This window comes from Herpailurus yagouaroundi, unplaced genomic scaffold, assembly GCF_014898765.1.
Source record: "Herpailurus yagouaroundi ecotype Mexico unplaced genomic scaffold, PumYag 185, whole genome shotgun sequence".
NCBI lineage: Eukaryota > Metazoa > Chordata > Mammalia > Carnivora > Felidae > Herpailurus > Herpailurus yagouaroundi.
The window spans coordinates 10,057,576-10,084,466 of record NW_024412416.1 but is presented as its reverse complement, the minus strand read 5'-3'; the positions used below and the strand labels follow the sequence as shown (position 1 = coordinate 10,084,466).

Below are 26,891 nucleotides of genomic sequence, written 5' to 3'. Positions count from 1 at the left end.
GTGCTTGATAAGGCCCTGGCATCTTTCCTGGCTTATAAAGTTACTTAAGGAAAGTGAGAAAATTACTAACCACTACATCACTTTCTGGTGAAATGGGGCACATTGGATGTGGATATTTGGTGTCCTTTGAAAGAACAAATCTTCAGTATCAGGGACACTCAGTTTGAGGACCCCTCATACTAGCTCCTTCTGTACAAATTCACTCGTGCAAAACTTTTGAGTTCTTCCTGTTTCCACCAGCACTATGATAGATGGAAGAGAATGGGGGGGGGTTTAAACAAAACAGACTTAAGGGAGCATACATTATAGTGGGGGAAAGAGGTAATAAACACACACACAAATAAGCTATTTTCAGACTGGGATAAATGCTATGGAGCAATTTGAGTCATATGCATGAGAGGGACTGGTTGAGAATGAGTTTTTTTCGATAGGCCAGCCAAGGATGTTTCCTCTAAGGAGGGGTATTAGAACTAATATCTGAATAACAAGAAAGTGCCAGCCTTGTAGATAACTGCTTAGGACTTCCCAAAGAAGATGCAAAACTCAGCTGTCTGGAAAATTTAGAGAAGACCCTTCTCAAAGCAGGGTCCCAGACCAGTAGCATCAGTATCACCTGGGAGTTTGTTAGATAAACAGAATCCCAGATCCCACCCCAGACGTACTGAGAATCCACAGTTAACAAAATTACCCAGGTGATTTGTAGCACAGTAAACTTTAAAAAAGTGCTGCTCCCCTCCTGGCCCCTGGATGTAGCATGCAGCCCACCAGAAAGGTGTAAATCCTGCTGAGGCAGGGAACAGGAAATGATATTGTCAGCAGTCACTAGAAAGATGACATGGTAACATTTATTTGCTGCTGCCTTTGTAACAGACTTAGCCAGGCTGTAGGAGAAGACCATGGGATTATCACATATTATGGTCTAAGTGATTTTCTCGGTTAGGTCCCTTGCTTTACAGGAGACAGAGGCTCTTGAGGGGTGACCTGCTCATGGTGGACTCCTCTGTGGCAGAGTCAGGGCTGGGATCTAGGAGACTCCTCTCTGTGTGCCACCTTTCAAATATTGACAAGGAGAGATTAGAGTGAGTATTGAGGATGGTGGGCAGCACAATGAGGTCGTTGGGAAATAATATCACATGAAGCACTGGGAATGTTTGGCCTAGATTTTTCATTCTGTGAAGGTAAACTAGGAAAATATATGCGAGAACCAGGTCCATTTACAGGGAAGCAAATTTCAGCTCAAGTCTAGGAGCACTTCTAAGACACAAAGCCACTCAACAATGGAAGGGACTGATACATGCAGTATGTATACGCAATACCTCTCTCTCAGGTCCTGGGTCATGAGCTTGCCTCACTCAGGGTTCCCAAAAAGAGAGTCATACACTTTAATCCTAGTAACCATTGTTCTTACTTAAATTGCTATCAATTTGCACGTTCTTGACCTGCATAAAAAGTGTTTTCATTTTTTACTTAATATTTTTAATTGGATTCATTTTTTATAACTTTGTGTTTAATCTAAGAAATAACATCAGTGAAATAATGGTCTGATATAATAGGCATTTTCCCTCCTAACACACAGCGTAATGCACACTGAAACACAGGCGCACCCACACACACAACTATCAAAATGAAGTTTCTTCGAACCAGTGGGCCACATTTTGTTTCTCAAAAGCCACCAGGTAATTTCTGAAGTCCTTTGCAACTGGAGGATTGTAAGATTTTGTGGTGATCGCTTAGCCAAAAGTTCATGGGATGCACTGTCACAGTCCTGATGCCGCCAGGAAGCCATCCATGCATCCAGTCATCCATCCAATAAAACACTTGCTGACTACCTAACAATGACTCTCAGAGGCACTGACACACAGAAGAGTAAACTCACTCTCTGGTTGCAAGTGGAAGGAAATAGAATAGTAAATCATTTCAGTATGATTTACTGAAATCATACTGTAGTAACTGTAAACTGTAAACTACAGTTTACTGTAGTAACTGCTACAGCTCAGGTAAGTACTGGCACACACAGGCAGGGCGGTTTCCGGAGATAGGGCGGAGAGGAGAGGGTGGGAGGGCATTTCCCAGAGCAGCCTCTGCCAGCCAGCCGGCTTGGATCACTTTGCCGCGGCGCAGCAGCGGCGGTCAACCTCAGCCTCCCTTAGCAACCTGAACGCACCGCCTAGGTGTCTTCCTATTGGCCTCCCGGAGCTTGATGGGCAGCTCTGAAGGGCAATCCCTGCTCACGGCCCCTCTCTCCGCGTTTACTCACGGGAGGGCTCGTAGGCGTTACCGCCCTCCCTCGGTGCCCCGCCCATGCCTGAGCAGCTTGTGGCGCATGCGCGAGCGGGCTGGGGCTGTGTGCAGGGCCAACGCGGAGCCGGAGCAGCCGCGGTGAAGCTCCTGGGCTCCGCTGAGACCGTCGCGCCCGCTCGTCGCCTCGAAGTAGCAGCTTCAAGCCGTCGCCGCTACTGGGTGAGCGGCCGCCTATTGTCCTTCTCGGCGGCGAAGGTGCGGAGCTGCTCTGGCTGGGCCCGCGGGGGAGCCCCGGGCGCCGCACGGTGAGAGCGCAACTTAGTTGGCGGAGTTGGGGGAAGTTTTGTGATTTGGGGAGGGGTCGCGGGCGCGGAGCGCGGGGCCCCTCCCGCTGTGGCCGCTCCTGGGGGCGGGGGCCGGGAGGGGGGCGGGGCCGCGGGGGAGGAGGGGGCGGGCGGGGATGAATGGGCGTTGGGGAGCGCCCCCGCCTCCGCGGCCCCCTCCTCCCCCTCGCATCGCCCCTTCGTTCATTGTCTGCTCCGGGGCCGCGGCGCGCTTCCCGGCTCCCGCAGCCCGGCTTCGGGGCCGCCCCACTCCCGGGGCCGGGGGCGCGGCCGCGGGGCACAGACACGGGGGTCCCCTTGGGCGAGGCCCGCACCCCCGGCCCCGGGAGCCACGGCTCCTCGGAGGGTCCCTCCTGTCCCCGGGGTGCGCGAACAAGTGCTGCGGACGCGAGGGAGCCGCTCCCCCCGGGCCGACACGGACGGTAAACACTCCGGGCCGCGCCCGCCTTCGGGGGGCGCCTCCTGCGCTCGCTCCGGGGCGGAGCGGGTCGGGGCCGCGCCGCCGGAGGGGACCCGCACGGGGACAGGGCAGCGGGCTCAGCTCTCCACCTAGTTCAAGTGCAGCCATACTTCGAGCCGTAACAAAACATTTGCTTTTGACTTACTGACACTTTTTATTTTTCAAAGTTAACCAATATGAGAAGAGTTTTTTTTTTTTTTTTTAAATGGGGAAAACTCTCAAATTTTTTTCGCCAGAAGGAAGGATAGACAGGTTTTTTGGCCTTTTTGTTTGTTTGTTTGGAAATACGTAGTTTTCCAACAGAATGATTTCATCACATTTACGTTTTTAAATGTTACTGTGGACTGAGGAATTCACAATGAAAGTTAGATTGAGCAATATTTTTGTGTTCCTTCTCAGCTTTTATACTCCTGGGTGAAGTTATTTTGGGAGTTTATTGCCTCAGGCATACACATCTAAAGGAAAAAGCAGTGCCTTTTTTTCTTAATTCCAGTCTCCCCACTTCCCCGCCCCTTTATTTTCAGAAGAAGCATTTTATTCTATTTTTCTAGACCTTTGGATTGCTCAGATCAGGACAAATGCTGCCTTTTTTGAAAGGTGACTTTTTTGCAAGTTTGCAAAGAAGTAATGATCAGCTGAGATAAATCACTATTCTAGTTCTTGTATTCCTTGGTCTCTTGGGTGATTTGCGGGCTGCATTAAATACAATACTTGTCAGGTTTTGGGTTCAATCCTACAGAATTTGGTTCATTTGGCTTATGATGTGATAATAATTTGGCTTACGATGTTTAAGTCCCCTAGGTGGACCAGCTTAAATGCCTGTCCAGTTGGGGTAGTGGAACACTGACCAGGATGCGTTAATACCAGTTGTTATATCCCATTGCCATCTGCCAAATTAAAAAGAAAAATTTGAGAAAGACTGTGTGTGCCAGTTTATTTTGATTGATTTCTCATGCTGAGTGAGTAATGTGGGGAAGTTAGGGTTCCTGGTTTTTTCTGGTTCGGTTGGCCTTGTTTTGTCTTGAAAAACCAACTTTCTTCACCTGGTGAAGCTAACGAAAAACGTGTCTGTGGCATCAGTGTTGTACATTTAAACGACAACAACGAGGTCACTTTTAGGAGTCACAATCCTTGCTCTTAGAGCAATCGCCTGCGTAGGGCGATTGTTCGGATGGAGGTTGACGGAGGTTGGAAGGGATTGTCAGGGAGGGACATCGTGTAAACAAATGGACTTCCAACGAAATGGGACAGCTAGGCCAGTTGCTTTTTCCTTCTCTGAGCTGTGATACCACGTCCTACACACTTTTTGTTTTAGGTTTTCTCACACTTCATTTATTTGCCTAATTACAGTTACCACTGTATCTGTAGTACAAATGGACTCCTAATCTGTTAACTCTTTGAGCGCTGTGATGGGCCTTATTTCTTCCTTAGTTTTGTACCCTCTTTGCCAAGAAGGAGCCTTAACACAGCACAGGTGTTCAGTGTGCGTTTGGATTGGGCGAAGTGCTTGGTACTGAGTTAGCGATAGTGCACGTAAGAACCACTAACTCTGGGACCTTATCCAGAACGACTGTTCCCTTGCAGACCTGTGATGAAATTTAGTTAACTTTAAAAAGGATTTCTAACGTCTCTTTTTATATGCTAATTACATCTTGAGAAGTGAAGTTTAAATAGTGCACCCTGGATTTTCAAAAAGTGGTTCTCATTTAGAAATTTTCTCCCTTTTTTGGTGAAATGATTAAGGCTGCCGGACAAAGCATTTCACATCTCTGCCTCTTCTTCTATTGTGAAATGGGGAGGTCGCACAGTTTTGAAAGAATACGCAATTTTTGGAGCTAGTTACGACTGAGATTCAGATCCCCACACTTCCACAGACTAGTTGTGAGCCTTGAGCAGGTCACTTGATCCCACCGAGCTTCTGGGTCCTACCGTGTAAGGTATCATACTTGGCATTGTTCTTTGTAATAACTGAAACTATGTGAGGTACTTAATAGTGTGCCAGACATTAAGTAGGTGCCTATTACCTGGTAGGTGTAATAATAATTTTGATACCTTTTTATGTGACTTGAAGCAGTTTTAGAAGCTGATGCTTCTGAGGTTAGCGGTTTAGCTGTTTTTTTCATAAGGGAGAATTGAGTGTTCTTTAGTTAAATGCAATTATTTTTTTCATTTAAGGGGCTAGTTGACCTGAATGGCAGTAGAAACTTATCTTCTCATTCACCGTACAGGTCTTGGAGTGGGATTTGCAGAATGGCTTGGGAGTGTAGGACCTTATGCGTTTCCAGTGTTTAGGAAATGGTGAGAGATGGATTATCTTCAACACTTGTAATAGGATATCTGAGTTTTTCAGTCTGTTCCACCTTATTTTACCTTAGTCTTGAAACATGATAGAGAGAGAGAGGGATTATGACTATTTCTCAAATTTGTGTAAGACAGAACTGGAGTGGGGGTTAATACAATTCAGAGACGTGAGCAAATCGCTTACTTCCCCTTCAAGATAACACCTTTGAAGGTGCCACCAATTGCGGAAGGAAGCAGTGATTCAAATCAGTTTTACTGGCTCGGTGTACAATACTCACAGCACCAAATAGAATAGATCTGTTTTAGAACTATTAATCTGTAATGGCATTCCTTTTTTTTTTTAATTAAAACATTTTATTTTGGGGGTGCTTGGGTGGCTCAGTTGGGTAAGCGCCCGACTTTGGTTCAGGTCATGATCTTGTGGTTTGTGGGTTCGAGCCCCTTGTTGGGCTCTGTGCTGACAGCTCAGAACCTGGAGCCTGCTTCAGATTCTGTGTTCAGATTGTCATTCTCTCTCTACCCCTCCCCTGCTTGCATGCTCTCTCTCTCTCTCTCTCTCTCTGTCTTTCTCGCTCTCTCAAAAATAAACATTAAAAAATTTAATAAAAAATTATTTTGAGAGAGAGTGTGCATGGGTGGAGGGACAGGTGCAGAAAGAATGAGAGAGAGACAGAGACAGAGAGAGACAGAGAAACTCAAGCAGGCACCACGCTCAGTGCAGAGCCTGACACAGGGCTCAGTGCCATGACCCCAGGATGACCTGAGCCAAAATCAAGAATCGGATGCTCAACCAACTGAGCTGCCCGGGTGCCCCTGTGATAGACATTTGTGTATATTGAAGCTCATCTTGCCATTAGTTGTTTTTTTTTTTTTTTAATAAAATAAGGGTAAAAAGTTCAGCCATGGAAGGTTTATAGTAAACCTTTAAAAATTTTATCTGATCAGACTCTCAGATTGAGGAAAAAACATCCCTGACAAAGCGAGATGAATAAACTTGAACTTTCTGATAATCTTTTCTTTCAAAGTTAATATTTAAGTGCACTTGAATAGACTTGGTTATTACCGGTGGCGACAGGCATCCATTTGGAAGCGGGCTCCTGAGTCACTGTCAGCCTGTCTTACCACTGTAAATGGGGAGAGAGGAGGAAGCTGTTAGTGGAAGGGAGTTGGTTTCATTTGGACATCCTCCCGTCTATGGTCTTGAAATCCACCCATGGGTTGATTGGGACATAATAAATAGAAGATGAAGAGATAACCCATTTTGTCAGGCCTTTTGGGACAGTGGACTACCTGGTACTGAGATGATTGTTTGCACATTTATGTGGAGTGATAGCATACTTTCCTTTTTTTACCCCGCAGAGCTGTGTCCAGAGCCTGGGAAAGGTGGATATCAACGTGTTTCTGTGATGTGGTTATTGGGGTGGGGAAAAGGAGAAAGTGTGAGGAATCTACCAATTTACCATTTATGTCACCCTGTAGGCTCTTTTGGAAACATGCTTTTGAATTTTCACTTCTAGTGACATCATAAGCCCATGTTCTGCCGTAGCTTCTACCAATCCCAAATGGTGAGTTAGTTATTCCTGAAGGGTTAGGTATGTCACACTGTATGTAATTGATTTATCTTTTAGACAACTAAAGATGCCGAGTTAGGGGGAAAGCACGTAGGAGTTAGGTAAAGAATTTTGCAGAACCCAAGATGATTCTCGGATGGTGATCTCTGAAAAATCACATGATATGAAGCTGCCTATCTGACTTCACATTCAGACTTTGCCATTATTGGCTGTATGTCCTTGAACAAGCCACTTCATCTGTCTCAGACATAAGATTCTTACTTGTAAAATAAAAACACGTTTAATATAAATCATCTTCTGTCTACTACATGCTATTGTTGTGTGAAACCTTGAGATAAATTGCTATACAAATGCTATATCATTTGGTAACTTTATTGGTTGCTTAGTGGTTTGGATAAAATTTAAATCCTAGTTGAAAAGAGGGAAACATCCAACTATATTGGTTTTTCTTTATAAAAGATAGTTAAAATATACCGTATTTATTGTCATTCTCCTTGCTTGGGAAAATTGATACATTTTACTTTTGGCTCTTCTCAGTTTTCCTTTTATAACATGTTTGTCATGGAGTAAATTTCTAAAGAAATTTCAGTTCAAGATGCTTGCTGTTAGACCCAAGTTACTGTGAAATCACAGAAACTGACATTGGATGCCAGTTCCTGAAGTCAGGTTAAACCACAATAAACAGTGAACAAAGAATGTCAGAATATTTCAAGAGTACAAAAGAAGGCTAGTGTGGTTGTCTGATCTTTACTGACTCATTTTCTTCAATTATTTTTTTTAATTGGTTTACTCAGATCAGAGGAGTGTGTCTCTTATGTGCCAAATGTTATACTGTGTGTCTTACCTACGTTTATTTTATTTTATTTTATTTTATTTTATTTTATTTATTTTTTTTAAGAGAGAGAGGGAGAGCAGGGGAGGGCAGAGAGAGGAGAGAGAGAGAATCCCAAGCCAGCTCTGCACTCTCAACGCAGAGCCTGACATGGGGTTTAACTCATGAACTGTGAAATCATGACCTGAGCTGAAATCAAGAGTCAGATACTTAACTGACCGAGCCACCCAGGCACCTGATACCTACATTTCTTACTTAATTTTGAAAATCAGCCTATGAGTCAGGCATTATTAAGCTGTTTTACTATGAGGAAACAGCCCCCAAAGTGATTTGACAGTGATCACATATCTATTAAACTAAAATTTGAACTCAAGATTATTCTGGATCGAAGGCTGTGCTTTTCACATTATTGATGCTATTAGCTGGAAAGAATAATTTTTTAAAACAAATCAAGTTTATTGAAATACTATTTGTATGATAAAATGTACCCATTTTAAGTATATAGAGTTTGATGAGTTTTGTCAAATGTATCCATACAGATAACAATATAATCAAAATATGGAGCATTTCCATCATTCCAGAAAGTTCCCTCATGCCGCTCTCTGGCCACTTCTTCCCCTCAACCCTTCCCCATTGCCTACCTCACCACAGGCAACCGCTACTCTGCTTTACGTCATTGTAGTTTTGTCTATATTAGGAGTTCTCCAACTGTAGCCCTCAGGCCAAATCTGGCCTACTGCCTGTTTTTTAAATAAAGTTTTATTGGGACATGACAGTACTCATTTGCTTGTGGCTAATCGGGTGCTGCCGTGACAGAATAGTTACTAGAGACCATGAGGCCCACAAAGCCACACATTCAGTATCTGGCCTCTTATAGAAAATGTTTGTGGATCTGGATCTTTGTGCTCAGCATAACCAAATGCAGTGGTCACATATAAAAAAATTAACAAGTCTAGTAATATTATTCAGTGCATCTTCAACTTTTCCTGTTTGTCCTGCAATTATCTTTTTACAATTGGTTTAAAATTTTTTTAACCAGGGTAAAATCAAGGTTTACTCAGTACATTGTTATCTCTTCAGTCTCTGTTTTCTCATTCTTTATTTGATGTATAATTTACATTCAGTAAAATTCAGTAGCATTCTGGGAGTTTTGACAGATGTATACATTTGCATAACCACTATTTCGGTCAAGATATGTATGGAATGGTTTCTTTATCCCCCAAATTCTTCTGAGCCCTTTTGTAGTCAACCCATTTTCCACTCCCAGACCCTGGACACTATTGATCTGTTTTCTGTGTCCATGGTTTTTTGCCTTTTTAAGAATGTCATGCAAATGGAAACATACAGAATGTAGCCTTTTTTTTTTTCCCCATTTGCCTAGTGACTAATGATGTTAAGCATCCTTTCATGTGATTATTTGCCATTCTTTGGTAATGTATTCAGTTATTTTGCTGATTAAAAACATTGAATTATTTGCTTTATTATTGACTTTTGAGAGTTGTATATACATTTTAGAATCAGATACATGATTATGGTTTATAAATACTTTCTTCTTGTCTGTGGCTTTGTTTCCTAATAATAATTGTCTTTAGAACAGGAGTTCTTTTGGTAATGTTCCAGTTGTTTTTTCTTTAATGGATTGTGCTTTTGGTGTAGTATCTGAAAAATCTTTGCTTAACCTAAACAAAAAGACTTCCCCTGAATTTTCTCCTAGAAGTTTTATAGTTTAAAATTTTACATTTAGGTTTATGATTTACTTAGAGTTAATTTTTCTGAATGGTGCAAGGCATGGATTGAGATTTATATTTGTGTTTTTTAAATTTTTTAAAATGTTTATTTATTTTTAAGACAGAGAGACACAGAGTATGAATGGGGGAGGCACAGAGAAAGAGGGAGACACAGAATCTGAAGCAGGCTCCAGGCTCTGAGCTGTCAGCACAGAGCCTGACGTGGGGCTAGAACCCATGAACTGTGAGCTCATGACCTGAGCCAAAGTCAGATGCTTAACCAGCTGAGCCACCCAGACACCCCTGAGATTTATTTTTTTGTTTTTAGATAAGCAGTAGTTCCAACGTGTTTGTTGTTGTTGTTGTTTGAAAAGACTGTTTTTTCTCCATTGAATTACTTTTGTTGAAAGTCGGTTGATCATATACCTTGGGTCTACTTCTGGATTCTGTATTCTTTTCCACTGATGTGAGTCTTCCATTTGTCCTTTACACACTGTTGATTACTGTAGCTTTATAGTAAATCTTGAAATCAGGTAGTGTGGCTTCTCTAATTGTGCTATTTTTCAGAAATAGTTGAGTATATATTTGAGTATTCTAGTTGCTTTACCTTTCCAGGTACATTTTAGAATCAGCTTGTTGATGTCTATAATCCTGGTGGGATTTTTGGTTGGCATTGCATTGAATCTGTAGTTTGGGAAAGAATTGACATATTAATGATATTGAACCATGAACATGGTATAGTTATTTAGAACTGTTTTTTTGGCACACCTGGGTGGCTCAGTCGGTCAAGCATCCAACTTTGACTCAGGTCATGATCTTGTGGTTTGTAAGTTTGAGCCCTGCATCAGGCTCTGTACTGACAATGCGGAGCCTGCTTGGGATTCTCTCTCCCCCTCTTTCTCTGCCCCTGTCCTGCTCTCTGTCTCAAAATAAATAAATATACTTAAAAATTTTTTTTGATATTTTAATTAGTGTTTTGTAATTTTCAGTAGTTGCATCTTGCCTGTATTTTGTAAAATACACACACACACATAGCATGCTTTTTGGTGCTGTTGTAAATGATGCTTCTAAAATTTCAATTTCCAGTTGTTCATTGCTAGTATAAATAGGATTGAATTTTATATGCCAGCCTTGGATCTTAACAGCGTTGCTAAACTCAGTTTTAGTTAAAAAAAAATTTTTTTTAATGTGTATTTATTTTTGAGAGAGAGAGAGTGCGCAGGAGAGGGGTGGAGAGAGAGGGAAACACAGAATCCAAAGCAGGCTCCAGGCTCTGAGCTGTCAGCAGTTGGACGCTCAATTGACTGAACCACCCAGGTGCCCCAACTCAGTTTTAGTTTTAGAATCCTTTTTGTAGATCTTTGGGTCCTTTTTTTTTTTAATTTTTTTAAATTTATTTTTGAGAGACGAGTGGGGGAGGGACAGAGAGAGAGGGAGACACAGAATCCGAAGCAGGCTCCAGGCTCTGAGCTGTCAGCACAGAGTCCGAGCCGGGGCACGAACCCATGAACTGCGCGATCATGACCCGAGTGGAAGTCGGATGCTTAACGGACTGAGCCACCCAGGTGCCCCTGGGCTTTTTTTACATAGACAATAGTGCCATCGGCAAGTACAGGCAGTCTGATTTCTTCCTTTGCAGTCTGTATGCCTTTTATTTCTTTTTCTTACTTTATTGAATTGGCTAGGACCCCCAGGATGGTGCTGTATGGGAATTTTGAAAGTGGACATCCTGTCCTCATGTTAAGGGGGGAAAACATTCTGTGTTTCACCATAAATGTGATGTTACAGGCATACTAAAGAGATTGTGGGTTTGATTCCAGACCCCTGCAATAATGTGAGTATCACACAATAAAGTGAGCCAAATTAATTTTTTGGTTTCCTATTACATGTAAAAGCTATGTTTATATTGTAGTCTATTGAGTATGCAGAAGCATTGTTTTAAAAAAGGTACATACTTTAAAAATACTTGTTTGTAAACGATACATTAACTGTAAAGTGTGATAAAACTGGGCATGCTTGTATTTAGAGTTTGCTTTTGTACATGGCCTTTATCAAGTTGAAGTTTTCCGTTTCTAGTTGGTGGGGAGTTCTTATCATGAAAGCATATTGAATGTTGCCGAGGCTTTTTCTGCATCTTTTGTGACGATCATAGATTTTTTCTTCTTTACTCTGTTGATATCTGATTTTGGCACTTTGAACTAGCCTTGCATTCTTGTGATAATCCTGGGTTGGTCATGATTTTTGAGAGATGTAGCTTATGTTTTAATATCAGACTCTAGGAGGCCTCCCTGTGATGATTTTTGTTGGAGTTTTCAGATTCCTCAGCCTCCCCAAACTCTTAGGTCTTGTCACTTTGACAAGATTGCCACGCTCTGCTCAGGATCCTCATCGCACTCTGCACTCCAGAGTGCCTCCAGGCTGAGAAAGCTGGAGTGGTGGTGGCCCGTCCCTTCTCTTCCCCTCAGTTAGGGATTGCAGTCCCTCGTGCCTGTTGTCCAGTGTCTCAAAGACGTCACCTTACGTATTTTGTCTTTCCCTAGTTGTTGGAGGGGGCGTTGGCAGGATAAGTCTGGATGCAGTTACTCGATCTCTCTTTGAAGACCATACTTTATTGGTGGTGCTGAAAGTCTTGTTACGGGATTCTTCAAATCTGGGGGGGGGGGGTATAAATATCAAAGAAACATTTGTTCGGTGCCTGCCGTCTGTAGCTGAGCCCTTATCCGGTGGGGAATACAGACGAGTAGATCTCTTCCAGGTGAGGAGTACATACATAGCACATACATAGGATAAATCAAAGATGGGAAATGCTCTAGTGATGAACAGACAGAGGAAAACCACTGTGGTCCGATATTTTCATACAGAAAGGCCTTCTTTTACGTTTTTGGTCCCTGGCGTATATGTGTAATTCGGTCTTATGGCACAAGATGTAGTGAGTCAGTGGACGACTACTGGTTCTTGCAGATGCATTTGACAACTTATTTGCTGTGTGGCTTTAGGTAACTCCGTTTTCTTGTTTGTAAAATGGGCACATGACATTCCTTGTGGCGTTGTTTGCTGATTGAATTCCCTCAGCACGCAAGGGGGCCTTCTGTATTGTCAGGCACTGTTGCAGGTGATGGGGACGCAGTGACAAGTAACAGGTGGTTGCTGCCATCAAGGGGCTGATATTCTAGTGAGGGGAGAAGAAGATAAGTGAACAGTTTTGGTGATGTCTCGTGGTGATAAGTTTAGGAAGAATATGAAGAGTATTAGCAGAAATTGGGGTGGTCAAACAAGACCTTCCGGAGGCGAGGAGATTGGAGCAGAGACCTGAAGGAAGTGAAGGGAGCAAGCCAGCTGCAGATCCCTGGACGTTCCGGGCAGGAGGGACACGAAAGGCCAAGAGCTTGAGGTGGGAGCGTGAACGGGGAGGTTGGTGTGGCCGGGATGGCCGAGGAAGGAGAACTATAGGAGGTCACGCATAGGGAGGCAGAGGCCAGGTCACGTAGGCTTTTAAGTATGACAGGGAGCCACCGAAGGGCTGGAGCAAGGAGCCACGAGAGCGGATTTCAGGTTTATGGGATCCCTGGGGAGGTGGCGGGCCGGAGTGCGAACAGGGCGGCCGGGAGTCTGTGGTAGTTGGCTCTGGGGGAGGAGGATGGTAGCTGAGGTCCAGCTCGTAGCAGCGCAGGTGCCGACAGGAGGTCGGAGTCGGTGTGCGTTTGAAGGTAGGACTGATAGGGTTTTTTATGGATTGGAAAAAGGCTTTGAAGGGAAGAAAGCAGTCCAGGACGATCGCTGGGTGTTTTCCTTGAACAACCGGGTGAATGGCGGAATGGTTACCTCGGCGGGGAAGGTGTGCGTGAGTTTATTGGGAGGAAGACGTCGTCGTTTCTCTTTTTGGACATGTTAAGTTTGAGCTCCGTGAGATTTTTTGTTTTAATTTTTTAATGTTTATTTCTTTTTGAGAGAGAGTGTGTGAGGGGGGTGGGACAGAGAGAGGGAGACCCAGAATCCGAAGCAGGCTCCAGGCTCCGAGCTGTCAGCACAGAGCCCGGTGCGGGGCTTGAACCCATGAACTGTGAGATCATGACCTGAGCTGAAGTCGGACGCTTAACCCACTGAGACACCCAGGGGCCCGAGCTCTGTGAGATTTTAAGTGAAGACACCACTAAGTAATTGGCTGTGCAGATCTGTGGTTCGGGAAAGAGGTCTGGACTGGGTATAAGATCTAGAGAACTATAAAGAGGAGGGGTTATTGCGAGAATTAGGAATCTCTAGACTCCTGGCACCTGGCAGCTCACCTGGCAGGGTAGCTAGTAATGGTAGTGATCGTGGTAAACACAACAGCTACTAGCTCTGAGGGGCTGGATGCGGGTGAAGGAGGAAGGTGGTGACCTAAATAACATCTTGCCTTTTAAATCAGAGTCAGTTAGGACTGTACACGTGCTGAAAGCTGCTCTCCTCTGAGCATGAGAAAACTAGTCGTGAGATCTGTTGTACATTTCCAATCTGTGAGCATATCTGTGATTTGTAATGTGATGTGGGGGTGTCATTTGCATGTATTTCACATACACATAGTACACAGGAGAGTCTGGAAGGAGGCTATCGCAGATTGTTGTGTTTGAGGAGTGAGATGGTAGGGTAGTTTTCGTCTTCTAAATGTTCTGCAATGTATGTATTTTCGTTAGTCTTATTTATTTTTCTTAAGTAAATACTACTTCCAACATGGGGCCTGAACTCACGATCCTGAGATCAAGAGGCGCATGGTCCAGAAACTTAGCCAGCCAGACACCCCTAGTCTCATTTTTAATAAAGGGAGTTTGTGTTTTTGGAGAGTCCTGCTCAGTTGGTGAGCTTCTGGCCTGAGGAGTTTCATTTGTTTGTGGTTGCTAACACTCCTTCCCATAGCTGGGTCTTTGACTGTGGTCTGCTGTCTTAAAAAGTTGAGCCCTTGATCACAGGGAGGGGCATCACATAGGAGAGTGGGGGTTTGGGTAGGAGTCCTTAACAGCTTCTGGGAAAATTGTTAGCACATGTTTTGCCCCACCTGGCTAAATGTGGCACCATTTTGTTCAAAGGGGGCATTACTCACCACTTGAAATTTGTTGGACAAATCATTTGAGATGAATTGAACTGAGCATGATATATATTTTTGAATTCTGAATTATACCATCAGCATTTACTTAGTGTTTTAGAAGTATTCCTTTTCACAGCTGAAGGAGGTAGATATATCAGGGGCTTTTTGCAAATTTGACATTTCCTGTAATTCGTGAATCCCTTCTAAAAATACATGGTATCATTTGAACAGTATCTGTAAATAAATCCACCTACCTGGTTTTGCCAGTTGAGTTCTGCCTTGTCTAAAGGAAGTGTGTTTCTGGAGTGGGAGCAGGTAGGTGCATTGTGATGTAACAAATAATTTCTGTTACTTTTTACAAGCTGGAAGAAATTTTTTTTTTTTTTTTGCTTCCTGGGTACACGGTGCACAGCACGGCTGGGCTTCAGAATACAAAGGATGTCTGGATGAGACCTTGCAGTTTGGGAATTATTTAGGGAAAAATGTGGCAACAAGAGTTGAGAAGTAGAGTTCTAATTGTTTATTTGGTCACATGAGGCCTTTGGGGCCTGACTGAGGTGCTTTCTCTGTTTGAGGATTAAGGATATATATGGGTCAGTGGATAGGAATGACCGGCCTTTTTGCCTGGGCTCTCCTGCCAAAATGGTGCTGTACGTATGGTTGGAGCATGATAGTGTTTTCAAAAGACTTTCGCAGTCTAGAACGATTTTTTGACAAAGGGTATTTCCTAAATGGTGTTTTCTAAAAAGTAAAGTCACTAAAAGGAAGAAGAAACTTTTACTAGGTGCCTACGAGTGTTTTGTGGTTCGTTTACATTCTCTTAATTCCTTACAATAGGCTATAAGATAGGTGTTATCCCCACCCCCACCTTTTTTGATGAGAAAACGGGGGTTCAGAGATTTTACTTTGCCCATTTCAGGTCAATGAACTGTAATTTTCATCCAGGACTTTGTGACTCTAAACATACTCTAGTTTTATTACATATATGCCAGAAGTCACTTTTTTTTTTAAACTCATATAATTATATCCAGAATAGCCAGCTTGAAATTCCAGCTTGTTCATGTTGTAAATAGAAAATCATTGTGGTTTGCCCTTAGAGTTTTCCTAGAATTCTTAAAACGTGCTGGGCTTCCATGTTTGTGCCTTGAAAGTAGCAGAAACTTACCAGTACGGTTGTATTTTACTTGACATGCGGGGAGCTTTGTGGATCAACATTAATAATTAACATTTACATACTCTTTCACATCTTCAAAGTATTTTACAAACAGTTAATTAGTTCATGTTTAACCTATATTGGAAGTTGAAAAACCAGTTTTTTAAGTTCATTTTAGTGGTGCAGAAGTGGTTGGGTGGGTGCTGAGGACAATGCAGGTATGCACCTTGCAGTCTCTGGAGCACCTTTCCTCAATCCCCTCGCTTTGTGCCGGGATCAGCTTGTAGTAAGCATGTGTTTTGGGTGTACATCTTCTGCTTAACGCAAAGGAATTAGGTGAACTGAAAGAAAAGACAGGGTTCAGGATGGTCTGGGAAAGACCCAGGTGATTCACTGAACTGTGTTGCAAGTTTCCTTTCTGTAGTCCCTTAAATGTGAATTGTCCTTACTTACTTCCTGTGGGGTTTTAGGGGATGGGAAGTGATTGGTGCAGAGACTCCGGCAGATGAACAGAGTCGTTACATGTGCTAATTTCTGGGAAAGGTTTTTTTTTTTTTTTTTTTTTTCATTCCTGGCTTAGGAGATAATAACCCTGTAACTGAATACTTTGCTGGTTTCCTCACTCCCACTTGTCACCTGATTCCATCTCCTTTCCCCTCTACCCCCAGTAAAACAGTTTTTACTTGACAAGGTTGTGTAGTGAGCGGGGAAGACTTTGGAGGAGACTGGTCCCATTTCGGCTGTGTTTCTGTCACATAACTAGCTGTGCAACCTTGAGCGGGGTACTGTTTTATTCTGCCCCTGAGTTCTTTTGTTCAGTGAAGTCATGTATTGACCTTTCATTGAGTGCTACAGGGGTGGCCGGAGGGGGTTATGAAGCTTATGGTCTTGGACATGAAGAGAGACAGGATATTTTAACATCAGTGAGGATTCTTCAAAGTCACCGTGACTTCTTCCTTCCTACTTTGGTTGGAATGATTAAATTATGTTATGCTATTGTTGCCTGCCACATTGCTGCACTTTAAATATCTTTCTTTTTCTAATACAGAGCAATAAATAGAACTGTTTGATAAATATTGTGTCTGGGTGATTTCCTAGGACAGGACGTGTGAGTTCCTTTTCATCATTGCTGATAGCCCAGTCATTCAGAGGGACCTTCTCATGAATCTTTGTCTAGATGACGATGCCAGAGAAACCTTAGTATGTGGTGGCAGAAAGGAGAAGAATTCTGAGAGCTTGGATGTGTATATGATTAAATCTTTATCACCAGTGGGAATCTGTTCTCTTTATTGGGCCAGATAGGAATGGCCCTGAATTTTTCCCTCTGTCAAATAGTATTGTTTTTCAGGTCTTTCTCTTCTTTCCTCTTTCCCTTTTCTTCACTTCTGGAAAATCTGAAAACCTAAAAGTATGATAAATTGGCTTTTGAACCTTTTTGTAATGTTAAATACACCCAGGTTTAAACTTCAACCTTTTCCGCCAAGATTTCTGGTAACTTGGAAGGAACGTTGTACAGCTGAACCTTGGACAATGCTATATGTGAATTTTGAATAATTGGGATTGACTTAAATATTTAAAGTCACTTTTATCTTAAAGGATGGCTATAGGTAAAATTTTTTTTTTTTTTACCTTTTTGAATGAGACATTTTTCCCCCCCAGGATAAATTATGTATATAAATTAGAAAAGATGGGAGTTTTCTTTTGGAAACACCTAGTTGGTTAGAACAGTATCGTAAACTGTAGAAGTAAGTGTTTTTTCTAAAAAACTGTGCCAGCAACCAGGACGAATGATTGTTTTTCCTGTATACATTAAGTATCTTGGGTTGTACTGTTTTTGGTCACCTCTTTAACTTTTCCATAATGTCTTTGCTCACTGTACCTTTCCTCCTTTCTAGTTAATTCAGTAGGATTCATTTGTCACACTGCTCACTTGACTCGGTGGGGATAAGGTAATCACTTACATCTGTATTTCCTCTGGATTGTAAGCTTCTGGAGGGTAGATTTCATGTTTCGTTCATCACCGTATCCCTGGGACCTGGCATCATGCATGGCATATAGATGTTAGTGGCTATGCAGGAAATACTTGGATTGCTGATGGATGGATGAATTTGTGACACAACTATATATACATATTATATTGAACCATTAATAAAATCTACCCCGTTGAGAATAAACAGATTTTAGTTTTCTCCTCCCAGCATCAGTTGTAGTTTGATTCTGGTGGGTTACATCATGCCTTTTGGGGAAGAGAAGCACCATGTTAAATGGAAGATGGCCAGTGTAGACCAAGTCAGGTGGGAAAATCTGTACAACTCTTACCTGGTTTTTGTGCTTGGTCAGAGCAGGTCTCTGTCACTTTACGTTTGAACCTGTTCAGCAGCTTTACACTGACGTGTGGGTGACTGATGTGAGACTGTAGGTATGGCTTGTCTACCTAATTCTTTTGTCTGCCTCATTTTTAAGAAATGTCACATAATAATTTTAAAACATACTAAAAAAATACTCAAAACAGTGGCATTGACCCCTGTGTACCCATTATGCCAGATTCTAGAAAATGAGCAAGATCTTGCCTTTTTTTCATACATTTTTCATACATTGTTTTTTAAATCGAAGTGTCACTGAGACATTTCATATAAAATTTACCCCTTGAGGGGCGCCTGGGTGGCTCAGTCGGTTGAGCGTCCGACTTCGGCTCAGGTCATGATCTCGCGGTCCGTGAGTTCGAGCCCCGCGTCGGGCTCTGTGCTGACAGCTCAAGAGCCTGGAGCCTGTTTCAGATTCTGTGTCTCCCTCTCTCTCTGACCCTCTCCCCGTTCATGCTGTCTCTCCCTGTCTCAAAAATAAATAAACGTTAAAAAAAAAATTAAAAAAAAATAAAATTTACCCCTTGAATATATTTATTCTAGTTGTCTTGAAAGTCACTACAAAACTATCATTTTCCTAATGGGGATTCTTAAATGGTATTTTTAGTCCAGTGTATAATACTATAAACCATAAGCCGTCTCTGTGAATCACGGCATGCTGTGTTTCAGGGATATGGAACCAAAAACTTCAACTCAAAGCGAAAGAATTGCTGAGTAGTCTTTTTGTCTTTTGACAGAATCGCTGCAGGACTAGGACCATAAACCTTCCATTAAGCACTTCTGTATGAAATCTGAGGTTTCTGTCAAATTAGATATGGGAAATTAAGCAGAGCTACACAAATAACTGATCTGGGCAGTTTTTGAGTTCTTCTCCTTTATGGTAGGCTTTTTTTTTTTTTTCTTTCTCCTCAGATGACTGTTTCTCTCTCAATACCAGTATAGGAATGTTATGATTTATACAAAATGAATTTTGGTTTCACGTCTGTAGTTTTTTCACCTCCCTGTGTAGAATTTAGTGACTTTCTTTTCCCTTGATCTGCTTTTCTTCTCAAAATGCATTCCCATTTATTTTGATTTTTGTGAAGAAAATGCTTGTCAGGGAATGGAATAGCTTCATAAATCTCGTATTTCCTTAATAATTATTTGGTAATGTATATAAAAATTGTGTTGATTTTTCTTGTGCTTTCTTAATCCAGATCATGTTAAAAGTTTTAATTTGGGGGAAAAAAAAGTTTTAATTTGAATCCCCCGGAAATACTGATCTCCTGATTTTCATGGTCCCTTTTTGTTTATATTATCTCCTAAGCTCACAGATTCTAAGGTACTATTTTGGCTGCTTGGCCAAAAGTGCTTGTGGCCGTCTGAAGATTATCACTTTAATAGCCTGCTAGGATGTGTGCCTGGAAGGAGAGAATTTTCCTTCCTGAGCCCGAATAAAAGTAATAGACCCAAATAAGAAGGGAAATTCAGAGAAAAAATTGTTATCTGTTTTCTCCCTTCAGCTTTGGTGCCTTTTGAAACCTACAGGGACAAGTTCACGGGTATAATAGCTGTCATTTATTGGGAGCCTCTTCCTGAACTAGGTGTCTCATGTTTACCAGTTCTCACTTCTGCAGGGCGTTTTGATGATTTTGCTGGGAAAGGAAATTGATGTTCAGGGAGGTTAATTAGTTAATTTCAGGTATACTTCATTCAGTAAGCATTTAATGAAGGCCTACTGTACGTCAGGTACAGTATTAGGTGCCAGGGATCCAGGGAGGAACACAAATAAGACATGGTTTCTGCCCTTAAAGCATTCATGATTAAAAAAAAATTTTTTTTAATGTTTATTTATTAAAAAAAAATTTTTTTTTCAACGTTTATTTATTTTTGGGACAGAGAGAGACAGAGCATGAACGGGCGAGGGGCAGAGAGAGAGGGAGACACAGAATCGGAAACAGGCTCCAGGCTCTGAGCCATCAGCCCAGAGCCTGACGCGGGGCTCGAACTCACGGACCGCGAGATCGTGACCTGGCTGAAGTCGGACGCTTAACCGACTGCGCCACCCAGGCGCCCCATAATGTTTATTTATTTTGACAGAGAGCGAGCAGGGGAGGGACAGAGAGAGAAGGAGACACAGAATCCGAAGCAGGCTCCAGGCTCTGACCTGTCAGCACAGAGCCTGGCGCGGGGCTTGAACTCATGAACTGTGAGATCATGCATGACCTGAGCTGCGGTCGAACGCTCAACTGACTGAGTCACCCAGGCGCCCCAGTGTTTCTTGATTAATATGTGAGAGCAGGAATAGTAACGATAATAATTGCCATCATTTTATTACTTCTTTCCATGTGCCGGGCTTAGAACTAGGTGCTCTGTATAGCCTTCTTTCTTTTTAATCCCTACAGCTCTCAGAGGTGGGGTCTGTTAACTTTTGGGTTTCATGGAGACTGAGGCTAAGCAACTTCCTTGCGGTCACACAGTTGGTATGTGGCAGAGCTGGGCCTTGAACATGGGTCTCTGACTCTAGGGCACAAGCCCTTTTCTGCGTGCGTCAAGAACATTTCTAGCAAGACTTGAAATAAGTAATCATGTGAAAGGGACATCCGTTGTGAGCTGTGATTTTGGCAGAACTTTATGTAACTTTTACTTGGCTGGTAGATTTATTTTCATGGTTAACTTTCTGCTCTGTTACCTCTTGCTGAAGAAGTCCTCAGTTTTCATGATTCATGAAAGGCATTTTTTGTTTTAGTTTTATTACGAATGGTAGATGTACCTCTAGAAATTCAGGAATTACACATAAAAAGAACAAAGTACACCTGTGAATAGATGGGTACTACCTAGAAAATTTTTTTTTTGGTACAGTCTGGTGTTTTTTCTTTCTGGACTTGAAAATTTGTAGAGGCTGTGTGTGTGTGTGTGTGTGTGTGTGTGTGTGTGTGTGTACATATACATATACACACCATATGTGATCATATTCTGTGTGCTCCTGAGTACAAGCAGATTATAAAACATTTCTTGACTCTACCTTTACATGTGTCAAGTAACTTACATAGTTATTTTATTTTATTTTATTTAAGAAAAAATTTTTTTAATGTTTATTTATTTTTGAGACAGAGAGAGACAGAGCATGAACAGGGGAGCGGCAGAGAGAGAGGGAGAGACAGAATCTGAAACAGGCTCCAGGCTCTGAGCTGTCAGCACAGAGCCTGACGCGGGGCTCGAACTCACGGACCGTGAGATCATGACCTGGGCTGAAGTCGGATGCATAACCGACCAAGCCACCCAGGCGCCCCTTACATAGTTATTTTAGTGGCTATATATAGTATTTCATTGTGTGGATTTAGATTTATCCTCAGTTTACAAATTACCCGCAGTTGAATAGTTGTCTTTTCTTTCCTCCCTTTCACTTCCTCTTTCCCTATTCCCTCCTTCCCTTCCTCCTTCGTACTGTTGTAAACATTGCTGTGATGAACAACCATGTATGTACATCTTTATATCCTTTATCTCTTTCTTGCAGAAATGAAGTTGCTAGGGCAAAGCCTGTACATTTCAACAGCTTTTAATAGATACCGTCAAGTTTATCTTCAGAAAGCTTAGATCTTTGGTCCGGTATGAGTATCTGTGTACCATTTCTCCCTAACCTTTAGAAAGAAAGTTTAAAAAAATCCAGCATTTAAAAGGAAGTTCTAAATGCCATAATAGAATTACTCATAGAATTACTAGATTACTGGCAACCAGTTATAAGTAAGAGAACTCTGTATTTCTAAAAGAAGAGGAAGAAATTTGTGAAGTCTGGTCATCACTCCTAAGCACTGAGAATTCATCTAAGATGAGTTCTCAATATTTAAAGGCTCATAAAGGAAACTTTCCAATAAAGAGAGTCACTGATTTCAAATTCTTTTGGCTACTCTTTTCAGTCCAAATTAACTCCAACAAGGAGACAAGGAAGAGTTTCAGATAAGAATTATAGAGATGATAGGTCCCCTCTACACAGAGTGCTCCTGAGAGATTATCTGTATCCATTCTGTTGCATATCCAAATGCAGATTAGAAGCTTTTAAAATTAATGTTATGTGGGGCACCTGGCAGGCTCAGTCAATAGAGTATGTGACTCTTGATCTGGGGGTTGTGAGTTTGAGCCCCACATCGGGTATAGAGGTTAGCTTAAAAAAAAAAAAAAAAAAAAAAGATAAGGTACTAAGGGGCGCCTGGGTGGCTCGGTCGGTTAAGCTTCTGACTTCATCTCAGGTCACAATCTCATGTTTGTGGGTTTGAGCCCTTCTTTGGGCTCTGTGCTGACAGCTCAGAGCCTGGAGCCTGCTTCAGATTCTGTGTCTCCCTCCCTCCCTCCCTCCCTCTCTCTCTCTCTCTCTGCCCCTCCCCTGCTGTGCTCTGCCTCTATCTCTCAAAAATAAACATTAAAAAAATAAATAAATAAAGTCAAAAAAATAAAAGTAATGTTCTATCTCATTTAGTTATGAAGATGCGTAATCCGCGTATGTTCCCCAAATCACAGTCAAGTGTTGACATTCTGGTTTAAATAAGCAAGAAAATAAGCAAATTAAATATTGCACTGTGCTCTTCACTCATTTATATAATATAGCCCAACATTCTTCTTTGAGACGAAGATGAGTTAATTGGTCCCCGTTATGATAGCAGTGATTTTCAGTCAGATAACACTTATCAGGATTTTCTGTGCAATGGGTAGGAAGAGTTTGTTGCCTTCAAGTCATAAGTCAAGTGCATAAGCTGATCTTGCGGCACTGTTCATGCTTCTGTTGGGCATTCTCAGGAGTATTATTTCACTCATCTTTAGCCTGTTCCTGGTTACAGAGAAAGAGCTGGTTAATTTAGTGGATAAATCATACCACTAGAAGTAAAAGAGGCCTCCATTATAATGTTGTCCTGGAACACACAGGTGGTTATTTTTTGTTATGGGAGGGTTTCTGTGGTCATCTTGGAATGGCCCAGGTTTGATGTAGCGTACCCTGTTCTTGAACTGTTCAGATTTTGTTTATCTGTCTGGGTGTTGTTTTGGCTTAGAAGGACCCTTTTCTGTGGGATTTTGAGGACATCTCTCTGCCAACCTGAATTCCCAAAGGGTCTCTGTTTTTCCCTGTTACATCCACATTATTAAAAAATTTTTTTCTAATGTTTATTTTTGAGAGAGAGAAACAGAGTGTGAGCAGGGGAGGGGAGAGAGAGAGGGGGACACAGAAACCGACGCAGGTTCCAGGCTCCAAGCTGTCAGCACCAAACCTGACGTGGGACTCAAACCCACGAACTGTGAAATCATGACCTGAGCCAAAGTCAGATGCTTAACCGACTGAGCCACCCAGGCGCCCCACATCCACATCATTTAGACTCGACTCTCACAAGTGTGTCATCCTTCTTCCTCACTAGTCATGTTTATCCCAACCTTCATTGGTAAACTGCCCTTTTGGATTACAGGACAGGGAGTGATAACACTGAGCAGGTCAGGCAAGGAACAGGATCTTGGCATCTGACATTTCAGAGGATAATCCCTTTGCGTCTCATTATTTTCTCTTTGCTGTCTTATGGATCTGCTGGGCACAAATATGATAGGTTTGGTAAATCAGTGTTGGGAGTGAAATGTTTCACTGCAGTTGTTCTGGATACATGACAAGACTAACAGAGAAGACACTAAAGAGAATGAGTAACATGAGGGTAAGAGTACTAAGCAAGTAAGAATGCCCGATTAAAGCTGGGAGATTGAAATGCACAGACCATGATAAAAATGAGGGCAAATTCTGATGCAAAGCATTCAGTAGCAAGAAAAACTTGATTATTAGTGGACAATAGTGGACAAACTCAGCTCTAGCATTTGGTAGTTTGGGTTCTAGACTTAGTTTGCTGCTGACAACCTTGGGTGAGTCACTTAGACTCCCCTACCTCTAGTTTCTGCCATAAAAAGTGGAAGTATCCATTTTTGTTTGTTTGTTTGTTTGTTTGTTTGTTTCCCTAAAGGTGATTTCAAGCCCCAGGGTTCCTTAGAATTACAGCAGGGAGCCAAATGGACTTGGAGAGAGCATGGGGAGGGGACCACACCTGTCCCCCAATAGCATCTCTACCCTCTTCTGTTACTTTTTTTTTTACTTTTTTTTTTACTTTTTTTTAACATTTATTTATTTTTGAGAGTCAGAGAGCACAAGCAGGGGAGGGGCAGAGAGAGAAGGAGACACAGAATCTGAAGCAGGTTCCAGGCTCTGAGCTGTCAGCACAGAGCCCGATGTGGGGCTCGATCTGACAAGCCATGAGATCATGACCTGAGCTGAAGTTGGACGCATAACCGACTGAGCCACCTGGGTGCTTACTTTTGTGGGTTTCCTATAATGTTTGCTGAAAGTCCCATGGTCAAAAATCAGTTTGGAGATATCTAACCAAAAACATCTTAAAAATGGCTTTTGATGCTGAGATTTGGTGTCTGTGAATACCCACCCATTGTCTTTGTTCTTGGTGTAATTCTCTCAAAGTTAGGGAAATATTGGCTCAATTGCCGAGTAAGCATGTAGTACGATGGATAATTGTGTCTGCTTGGCTATGCTCTGATGTCAACTGCTCATGAGATATTCTCAACTAAGTAGTAGTTAAAGCCCTTTTTCCTGCTCCTAACTTGGGGAATCCTGATAAAAAGTAAAGAAAGCCATATTCCTTGCTTATCAAACGTATACTATCTGCCACTTTAAAAAATATCTACCCTGTAGCCTTTTACGTAAGATGTCTTGTTTCATCTGGGGCTGGTTTTGTGAAGTAGCTGAATTTACTGTAGATGAGGAAATGGAGGTTCACAGAGATTCTGTAGCTTGGTTGACGGCCCACATGTAGGGAGAGCTGGGGTTTGCAAGTAGGATTGTGTTTCTAAAATGTGTGCATTCTTTATTCTGTTTGCTTGTCTCTTAAACGTATAGGAGATTTGTAGCTTGAAGAAATTATTAACAGCACCATTGCTACTCATGTTTCTCATTAATTAACTCTGGTCACGCAAGTAATGGGCAACTTTTATTGTTCTTAATTGCTTGGATTATGCCAAGGAGATTTTTTTTTTAAGTTTATTTATTTATTTTGAGATGGGGGGAGGGGCAGAGAGCCAGAGGGAGAGAGAGAATCCCAAGCAGGCTCTGTGCCGTCAGCACAGAGCTAGATGTGGGACATGAACTAATGAACTGTGAGATCACGACCTCAGCCAAAACTAAGAGTTGGCCGCCTAAGTGACTGAGCCACCCAGGAGCTCCTATGCCAAAGAATCCTAATAAGATAGAAATGATTTGATCAGACTGCATATATCTTCCTTATCTCTTATCCTTTATAAATATGGATTAAATGAGAAATTTCTCAGATTAGAGCAAGACGAATAGTCTGTATGGTTTTTCAGTAGCTTAGAAACTGTTTCTAAAAGAGTAATAGGTATAAAAACTAAAAAAACAACAAAACAAAAAAACAGAACAACCTACCACAGATGATGCTACATTCTTTAGAGTTAGTGAATATACACAGATTAGGTTGTTTCATAGTCCTCATGAGATTCATGACACTTGTAAGGCTGCATGGGAATGTAATGCCTCAAGAACAGGTTACCTAATTGCAAAGAAACTGGGCATGTGTTTTCTTCAAAACGTAATGGTTGATTACTGGGTGTTGTGAAAGACGTCACATTTTGATGGGCTTTGGCGCCTCTCATCAGGTTTCTAGTTGTCTTTTCTTACATGTGTGGAGGATCCATTTCCTTTTCAAGGCATGTGGTCCTGTGACTTCCTCTGTCCAATGAAATGTGAGCAGAAATGAGGTGTTCCTTTTGGAAAGAAGCATTTAAAAGTTGATGGGAAGTCCTCCCGTGCTCCCACTGTTGGAATCGTACCATATGATTAAAGCAGGTTGAATCCTGAGTGAGAGCTTGTAGGACAGCTGCCCTGGAGAGTAGCCTGGAGACATGGTGATCTTGGAGTGAGTGAGAAGTAAACTTTACTGTGATCTGCCTCTTACAACTACTAGTCCTTTGTTTTCATGGTGTAACCTAGCCTGTCCTGATGTTACTTCATGCATCATCAGTAATCATTAGTGTAATGAACCTCTGAGGAGAGGGACTGACCAAGAACAGAGCAAAATTACTTTGGATGCAGATAAGCTCAGTGATATTACAAATACAGTTGACCCTTGAACAACAGGGGTTTGAACTTGTGTGTGTCCACTTATAATGTGGATTTTCTTTGATGAATACAATACAGTGCTGTAAATGTGTTTTCTATTCCTTATGACTTTCTTAATATGTTCTTTTCTCTAGCTTTATTGTAAGAAGATAGAATGTAGTATGTATGATATATAAAATATGTGTTCATTGACTGCTATTGGTAGGGCTTCTGGTCAACTATTAGTAGCTAAGTCTTTGGGGAGTCAAAAGTTACAGTGGATTTTTGACTGCACTGGAGGTTGGTACCCTTAACCCCCACTTTGTTCAAGAGTCAACTGTATATATTGAATGGCAGAGTTTCTCTTTAGCTGTTACCCATTATGTTCTGTCAGTTTATTCTTCCAGAAGCACAGCTTTGGTTGTATCACTGACCTCAATGTCCACAGAGTAAAATCTGAGTGAGGCTTGCCACAGTTTCATCCTGACATGCCTTAAAAGCTGTTCTCTGGCCATGTTCAACTGCACATCTAGCATGTGCCCTGGCCCATTCATGCATTTGAGAAACACATATCCATCGCTTTGTATACGAATGCTGATATTGGGCTCTGGGACACACAGAATATTTCTTCTCATCTCTGCATGTCCAAATTCGATGTAGTTTTTGATAGGAGCCTTGAAAGATATTTCTTTTCTTTTTTTTTTTTTTAAAGCTTATT

At 42.0% G+C, this 26,891-nt stretch overlaps 1 protein-coding gene across 10 annotated transcripts in view; it reads left to right on the top strand.

The window, feature by feature from the left end:
* Positions 1-2,286: 2,286 nt before the first annotated feature.
* AKAP13 (A-kinase anchoring protein 13) overlaps positions 2,287-26,891 on the top strand; it is a 333,617-nt gene continuing 309,012 nt past the window's right edge. For 9 of the 10 annotated variants that reach the window (XM_040493732.1, XM_040493734.1, XM_040493731.1 and 6 more), the window contains exon 1: positions 2,287-2,546. In XM_040493732.1, the coding sequence (XP_040349666.1) occupies positions 2,302-2,546 (245 nt within the window). In that variant the 5' untranslated portion in view covers positions 2,287-2,301. The remainder of the gene's footprint in view (positions 2,547-26,891) is intronic. The other variant, XM_040493735.1, reaches the window with a different exon arrangement.